At 47.3% G+C, this 8,867-nt stretch overlaps 1 protein-coding gene across 1 annotated transcript; it reads left to right on the forward strand.

Moving 5' to 3' along the window:
* Positions 1–297: 297 nt before the first annotated feature.
* LOC119350052 (vegetative cell wall protein gp1-like) lies at positions 298–8,867 on the forward strand. The gene is made up of 5 exons (XM_037618079.1): positions 298–966; positions 1,040–1,096; positions 1,182–1,292; positions 8,209–8,323; positions 8,788–8,867. The coding sequence occupies exons 1-4, from the start codon at positions 298–300 to the stop codon at positions 8,305–8,307; spliced, it is 936 nt and encodes a 311-aa protein (XP_037473976.1). The 3' UTR covers positions 8,308–8,323; positions 8,788–8,867.

Genomic DNA, 8,867 nt, shown 5'->3' on the forward strand with positions numbered 1-8,867 from the left:
ATAGCAGGGAAATACAGTCCATCAACGTATTAGCACAAAATGTGAAACTACAAATCTTCATCTCCACTCCACCGGTAGCACCCGCGCAAGGACACAACTTACACGGATGTTTGAGGCATGACGTTTTGGATAAAAAAATAATGTCCGTTTATTTATGCGCGACTTAATGATCCGCGTTGGTTGCTCTTGGTCTTTTTTCTTTCTGACCCTTAGTCTTTGTGTTAATATCAAGTTACCCTTATAAATATGTATGGACCGGGGGGGAAATAGAAAATATCCCCCGAATCAGGAGCCTCGATGGGCAGCCCCACGGGCGCCCGCGTGTCCAGCGGTCGAGCTCGGCTGACACGCCGGTTCGCTACGCAGAGCCCCACCCCCACCACCAGCCGAGCCCCACCGCCGCCGCCACCGCCGCGGCGTCCGGCGACCTCGCCGAAGCGGTCGCCGCGGCTTCCGGCAGCCCCGCCGACGAGGCCGTCGCGGCGCTCGCCACCCGCCCCCGCGTCGCCGCCACGGCGCTCGCCACCCGCCCCCGCGTCACCGCCGCGTCGCTCGCCACCCGCCCCCGCGTCGCCGCCGCGTCGCTCGCCACCCGCCCCCGCGTCGCCGCCGCGTCGCTCGCCACCCGCCCCCGCGTCGCCGCCGCGGCGCTCGCCACCAGCCCCCGCGTCTCCGTCGCGGCGCTCGCCACCCGCCCCCGCGTCGCCGCCGCGGCGCTCAGCCGCCGCGTCGCCGCGAACCCCTCGACACCTTGCTGCGGCCAGGTTGCCTCGGCGCTCGGCTCCGACCTCTCCGCCGTGCACGGCGCGCCGAGTCGCGGCGAGCCCTCCAGTCGGTTCTCCCCCGCGCACCGTCCCACTGGTGAGGCGCAGGGCCACTTCGCCTACCTCTCCGCCTGACGCGTCTCCGAGAAGCACAGCAGGGCGCCCTCTGCGCAGCTGCCGTCGTCGGTTGATTCCTCCCGAGGTACCCAAACCCCACCCCCACCCTCCTCCTCCCTTTGAATCTTGGCTCTTCTTGAAGCATTGGGGATTCGCAGGTTTCAGATGGTCCAGGAGCATTGGGCGCCGCGGCACCTGTCTACCGTTCGTCCTCGGTCAGTGAATCACAACTCTCCTGCCCCCTTCTGATTAAGGAGTTTCCTGAATTGTTTACGAATTTCAGTTCGAATTTTACCTCAGGCACCGCCATTGGCTGGATATTCGACTAGGCAGTTCTCGGCGCGTCGACGTGGACGTCGTTCTTCACGTTTAGCGCTGTTGGAATCATGGCCGTATTTGCAGACCATGGAGGTAAGAAAAATGTTGGCTGGAGTTTGCAGTTCTGATGGGTAGCGGGGGCGATGCCCAGTTCTACATCGTGAGGGGCGCGCATTGTTTTTTTTTTTGAAGGGAACAATTGCTATTCCATTACAGAGACCTGCTGGTTAAATCCCCAGCTACAAAGTTCATTACAAGTTCAGGAAACTGTCCTAACCAGATTTCATACATGCCATCTCCTAAGCTAGCTCCATGTGCTGCTAAGACATGCGCTGCATTGTTACAAGACTTAGAGAATACATAAAGTTTTACATTGTCAAAAGCGACCCTTAGTTGAAATTTTATCTCTTGGAACAAGGCTCCGAGTGGCGCTAGGTCATAGTCCTCTGTTGAAATTGCTTGACTTGGTTGAAACCCATCTTGGCTGTTGCATTGAGCGCATTTAGTATTGCTAGCGCTTCAGCATGAAGGGCATCCGAGACGTGTTCCAGGTTTCCTGCACCTGCAGCTAAAAGTATAGCATACTCATCTCTTACAGTAAACCCCCATCCTCCAGCATGCGTTCCTTTGTGAAATGCACCATCAGTATTTACTTTCAAAAACTCACCTGGTGGAGGAGTCCACTTTTGGATGTTTGTCTGCTTTGGGATCGTCCTTCGCTGCTTCAGGTTCCTGTATTCATAAGTATGGTAATTAATAGAAGATAATATGTCCTCTGGGCATTTGATTTTATCTACAGCATTGGCTTTGTTTCTTTGATGCCAAACTAACCAAAGTAAGATACACACTTTCATACTTTCCTCCTCATTCAGCCGCAACACTTCTTCCAGTAGACATAGGGGATTTGTGCACATCAACAATTTCAGCCTGATAGGTTCCATTTGGGATAAACCCCAAATCTTTTTCACAAATTTGCATTTTAGGAAGCAATGCCCTCCATCCTCATCAAATCTAAAGCAAACTGGGCATCGTGTATCCACTTCCAAACCCATCTGCTTTAGTTTCATTCTCAAGGGTAAACTATAAGTTGCTAGACGCCATAAGAAGTGCAGGATCTTACCTGGCAGGGGGAGGGCCCAAAGTTTTCCCCAGTTGAAATGTGTACTTCATTATTACTCGATGTACTAGATGCCTGTCCCCGAGACGATTCTTGTTCTGCACAGTCCAAAGCCTCCTTATAAGCTGATTTCACCGAAAATAACCCTTTCTTGTCATAGTGCCAAGCGATGAAATCACTAGTGTGCTCCTGGATTGGAATTTGTAGGATTATCTCAGCATCTTCAGTGTTGAAGGTTTGCTGCACCAACTGCTTATCCCAAGTGTTTGTGGCAGGATCAATAAGTTCTACAACTCTTGTGACCAGGTGTCTTCCTCTCACAGAGGTAACTCTTCTAGTGCCGCCTCTTGGTATCCACGGATCTGACCAGATATTTATGCTTCTACCATCGCCCACTCGCCAAATCAATCCTTTTTTCAAAAGCTCAACTCCTTTTAGGATGCTACGCCATGTGTACGACATTCCATTCTTCGGCTTCGCTTCGATTATACTACTCTCTGGATGGTATTTTGCTGCAAGTACTCTTGCACACAAGGAGGAAGGAGATTGGGGGAGGCGCCATGCTTGTCTTGCCAACATTGCCATGTTGAAATGATGTAGATCCCTGAAACCCAGACCTCCCACTCTCTTTGGTTTAGATAGCTTCTCCCAGCTTGTCCAATGTATCTTGTTAACTCTGTCCATTTGGCTCCACCAATAATTGCAGATCATGGAACTGAGATCCTCACATAATGATTTAGTTACATCGAAGCAGGACATTGTATACACTGGTATAGCCCGGGCTGCCGCTTTAATAAGTACCTCCTTTCCAGACTTTGAAAGTAATTTTTCCTTCCACCCCTGAATTTTATTCCATATCTTCTCCTTTATATAAATGAAAGTTCTTTTCTTTGCCCTCCCTACATAAGCCGGCATTCCCAAATATCTTCCTTTGAGACCTTCAGATAGTATATGCATAGTGTCCATCACCTCTTTCTTATGATTTTGCTCTGTATTCTTACTGAAAGGGATAGCTGATTTCTCTTTATTAATAACTTGCCCTGAGCAAGCTTCATATTTATCTAGTATGGAGCTCACAGCTCTAGCATTGCTCGCATTAGCTTCAAAAAATAATAGTGAATCGTCTGCGAATAGGAGGTGCCTCACACTTGGTGCTTCTCTGCAGAGTTTGATACCACATAAGATGCCCTTCCTCTCAGCTTCATATAGAATAGATGAGAAACCCTCTGCACACAGGAGGAACAAGTAGGGTGAGAGAGGGTCTCCCTGTCGCAATCCTCTCTGGGGTATGATTAACTATGTCAAGTCCTTGTTCACCTTGACTTGGTACTTCACTGTTGTAACACACTTCATCACCAAATTTACCCAGCCAATGGCAAACCCCAGTCTAAGCATCATTTCTTTCAAAAAAGTCCATTCCACACGGTCGTAGGCTTTACTCATGTCTAGTTTCAGCGCTGCATAGCCTACCTTGCCTCTTCTTCTTCTCTGCAAAAAATGTGTTAGTTCATATGCTAAGAGGATATTATCTGAAATTATGCGGCTGGGAACAAATGCACTTTGGTTAGGAGATATAATATCAGGAAGAATATATTTCAGTCTATTTGAGATTACTTTAGAAATCACCTTATAGATGACATTGCAAAGACTGATGGGCCTTAATTCCTTCATGCTTTGTGGGTTGGGACACTTTGGAATTAGAACCACTGTGGTATCATTCCACCCCTCCGGCATTTGACCGCCTTTGAGGGTATTCAGAACTTCAGTTATTACCTTGTCTCCCACAATATGCCAAAATCTTTTGTAGAAAATTGCAGGCATTCCGTCGGGCCCTGGTGCTTTGAGGTCTCCAATGCTCCATACTGCTGCCTTTACTTCCCCTTCAGTATACTCTGCACAAAGTCTCTCATTCATTTGCTCAGAGACTATAGGCCTCACTTCTTGTAGAACTTCTTTACTGTTTGGCCCAACCGTGGAAGTGAAGAGGTTAAAAAAATAGCTTGCTACATGTTCTTTTAAGAAGTTCTCACCCTCTATCCACTTGCCATCTTCCCTTCTAAGTCCCTTTATAGTATTCTTCCTTTTCCTTTCCGAGGCAAAAGCGTGAAAAAAGGATGTGTTTTTGTCCCCTGCTTGTAACCACCTAACATGAGCTCTTTGCTTCCAAAAAGTGTCTTGCTGCTGCTCTAGCCTAGCAAGCTTCTCCCGTAAGAAGTGTTCTCTAGACACTATAGTCTGGTCAATTGGGGCCCTTCCGACTTTCTCCAGTTCTACTTTGATTGCTTTAATTCTTTTCTCCAAGTTACCTAGAACATTAGAGTCCCAGTCCTGAAGATCTCTCCCTACTTTCACTAATCTCTTTGATAGATCATACTCCCCTTGGAGGGGAGCAGCAGACCAAGCATTACTTATAATCTCTTCACAACCTTCCTCCTGTAACCACTTCGCTTCAAATCTAAACCCCTTGCTGCCCTCTTGAATTCTTGCTTCTCTGTCTCTCCCCTCTACTAGAATGGTCACCGGACGATGATCTGAATGCCTTGGGTCTCCAATTATCACCTTGTAAGACGGAAACCTAGCACACCAACTTTGAGACCCCACCGCTCTATCTAGTCTCTCTTTGACATATTTACTGGCTACATGGCTATGGTTTCTCCATGTGTACTTGTCCCCTAAATATCCCAAGTCACGCATGCCACAGTCCGCTAGAGCCATACGAAACTTCTCCATTTGTTGTGGTGTTCGGGCTGCACCGCCCTTTTTTTCATGGCTGTAAAGAATCTCATTGAAGTCTCCAGCACACAACCATGGGAGATTAAGCTGGTGATAAAGAATTCTCAGAAGCTTCCATGTATTATCCCTCTTTTCTGTTGCAGGTTCTCCATATATGCCCGTGAACCTCCATCTGAAACCATCCTGCTCCATTATCTCTACATCAATGTGGTATCTTGAATAATTGTGCAGCTCCACATTTACATGTTTCTTCCATAACAGAGCTAGCCCGCCACTTTTCCCTTCGCTATCTCTGACAACCATATTTGGCATACCCATCAAATACTTAAGCCAGCTCATCCTCCTCTCGTCCATCTTAGTCTCAGGTAAGAAGAGGATATCGGGGTCCTCCCGCCTCTGGAGGTCCAGAAGCCCACGCACTGCCGGGCCATTCCCCAAACCCCGGCAGTTCCAAGTTGTTATTCTCATTTTGATTCGCCGGGCTATCCTTGCAGCCCAGCGTTCTCTATTTCAAATTTTGTGTTTTCTTCCTTTTCTCCCTCTGCCTGGCGCAGTGGTGAAGTCCTCCCCACTTGTGCCAAGAGGTCCTGGGTTCGAACCAGCCTCTCTGCATTGCACTTTGCAGGGGTAAGACTAGGTTCCTATAATCCCTCCCCAGACCCCACCTTGTGTGGGAGCTTCTATGCACTGGGTCTGTCCTTTTTTTCCTTTTCTCCCTCTCCCTCAACCTCACCATCCACATCCATCCTGGCCTTCTTTTGTGGTTCTATCTCCAAGTCTACTTCCATCATATCAGCATTCCTTTTTTTTAACACAGACTCACCAATCTTATTAAGTTGTTGCTTCTCCCTAGATCTTGCCTGACGTTTAACAATAATGTGCTTCTCGCTTTTTCCAGCCCTGGAATCCTTGTTGACTTCCTTATTTTGTGCATCTTCCTTCAGGTTGGTCGTTGCATTGTCACCCTGACTACTATTTATCCCTTCTGAATTAGATTTGATTGCTTCCCTCTCCTTAATCTCCGTCACATGGTTCACTGGGACTGCATCTCTTTTACAGGGATTCATCTTCATGCACATATTTTCTGTCTCGCCTGGCTGATCTTTGGTCTGAAACACTGACTCCTTTCCTTTCCCTGCACCAACTGCATCGTTCTGCATTAACTTCAGAGGGCTCGCAATTTCTTTTTCTTCTGCTCTTCTTTGTTTGTCTTCGTCGCTTCCAGCTGGAAGGTTTTTTCTCCAAGAAGGACCATCACTCCCATGTTTACTTCCCTTGTTGCCTGCAGTATGTGTAATCCAGAAGTCTCCACGATCACTTGAGCTTCTACTCCTTTCTTCGCTGGAGCTTCCTTTGTACATGATAGCTCGCAACCATGGACCAAATTGTCTACTGCCTTCTCTCTTGGTAATAGTCGAACAAATTTTTTCTGTATGCCCAATAATACCGCAGCTATAGCAACAATCTGGGAGATGCTCATACTCGAAGGAAACAATTTTCTTTTTCTCCTTCTTTTTCTCCATATCTTCCACTCCCATCATCGCCTCAGGAATTTGCCCCTGCTCCTCACCTTCTTCTTCTTCTTCTTCTATTTCCAAGGTTATGAACCTCATGATAGGGGTTGTTATGTCTATCTTCACTTTGATCCTCATGTATGCTCCCATTGCGCTTCCATTCTCATCCAGATCAACATCCAGGACCTCACCAATCTGGGTTCCCACCAGGTTCCCTGTTTCTGTGCTCATCATTCCCATTGGGATGCCGTAAGCCCTAACCCATATAGGAATCTGCTTAAACTGATAATCATCAATTGTTTTGCTGGGTACAAAATCTTCCATTACTATTAAATCTTTGTTAAACATCCAAGGGCCACCCTTTACTGCTTTGTTCTTACTCCCCTCGTCATGAAATAGAAAGAGGAAACGATTTCTCCCAAGGTCCTTGCATTCAACTCTAGAAAAAGGGCACCAGACTCCTCTCAAGGTTCTTCCCAAATACTCTGCTTTAGCTGGTTTATCAGATAGGAGCCTACCCACTGCCTGAAGCTTACTCACCTCCCAGGAGCAAGCTTGATTCTTCCCAATCTTGATGATTTTCTTTTCTGCATCGGAAAGCTTCAGATTCTTTAGTCTGCCTTCCACTCCATCCACCTCATGAGCTTTTCCATCCCCCATGTCCGCCACACCCGCAGCCCCGTGGCGCTGCCGGCCACCCAGACTCCTCCGACCACCGATGATTAGGGATCACAGGTGAAATACTGCCGCACACCCTAGTGAAATGCGAAAGGATTTTGGTGTGGATTCACTCAGACTTGGTCGTTCCTCACGCTGGGAATGGATTTGGGGATCTAGCCTGCTGAATATTCCTCTCGCCTAGTCTGTGGAAGAAGCTTTGTGGAGGGGATCCACCTCAGATTGCACTAAATCTGCCTGGGATTGAGGGAGCGATCAAGGGGGAAAGCACTGATGTGGAGATTTTGTGGGTTTGAGCACGGATTGAGCTGCAAAAATTGCAGACAAGAAACGCTGTGGAAGAGCTGCCTCGAAGTCTCCAGAAACTAGCACACACCGTCACGTGCGGACGGATGTAAATTATTCATGTTTTGTGGTCACCAACCCCATGTTGGGGGCGCGCGTTGTTTTGATCTGCCAATATGGTTCGTGAGTGAACCAGAACTTCCTAATCTCCTACAGATATCTTGCGTGATAAGGGCTACCCTGTTTTCATGCGCCTTTTTTTTACACAATTTCCTAGTTCAATCCCAATAGCTTGGTCAGAGCTAGATGTTGCCATGTATACAACATTTGGTCATGCAGGTAGGTTAGAGCCATCTGACAGTTCTGATCACAAATTCCCCTAGCTGCAGGTATGGTTGCCAATTGTCTATTGCCATAAATACTGCAACGTACACTTTTTCATAGGTAGACAGCCCCCAGTTCTTTGGTCCCTTCTGCATCAATTTCTAATCCCAATAACATAAAAGTTTTTTTTTACAAAGCGCTGGTTGTAGCCCACCAATCCCAAGAAAATCCTTACTTCTCGCATATTTTGTGTACTAACGAGTTCTGGATGTGTGCTATTTTGCTTTTGTATGTAGCCACTCTTGCCGCACTAATTTTGAGCCTCACAAATGCTAACCTTGACTGAGCACATTTGCAGGATGTGCGGGTTTACTACTGGACAGGTCCTAGGCGTCGCGGTATTCGTACCAAACCTAATTTCAAGAAGATCCTTGAAAACTGGGTGGATGAACTCTGACTTGGATAACTAAGAGGTAAAGAAGAAACCTATTTGTCGTTTGCTGTAGTACCAATTCTCGTTTGCAATTTGGGATTCATGGGCACATTAGTTTAGTATTAAGATATTGTGAAATGAGATGTCCAGACTAGAAAGGTAATGAAACATCGGGGATGGAAAGGGAATCCTAAATGCTCGTTTTGTGGGGAGTGTGAAACTTCACATCTTTTCTTTATCTGTCCGGTTGCCAGGGTTACCTGGAGGACCGTTGCTAGCATGCTTGCTACTGATCTGTGTCCTGACAATGTATGGCAAGCCTATGCTTGGTGCTTTGCTTTTTTCCCTGGAGGGGAAGTGTTTTATACTGTTGGTCTTGCTGCTATGTGTTGCGCGATTTTGTCGCAACAGGGCTATGTTCGAGTTTAAAACTCTAAAACTCCGTTTGAATAAACTCCGTTTGAATGTGTTTTCTCTGCTTGTGCTTACTATCTTATTGGGCAGGTTTGATGAAGCAAAACGATGCAGCTGATCTCAGGAGTGGTGCCATGATGCTGAAGGATAATGCGTCGAGAATGAAGCAC

The sequence above is a fragment of the Triticum dicoccoides genome, chromosome 1B (assembly GCF_002162155.2).
Source record: "Triticum dicoccoides isolate Atlit2015 ecotype Zavitan chromosome 1B, WEW_v2.0, whole genome shotgun sequence".
In the NCBI taxonomy this organism is placed as follows: Eukaryota; Viridiplantae; Streptophyta; class Magnoliopsida; order Poales; family Poaceae; genus Triticum; species Triticum dicoccoides.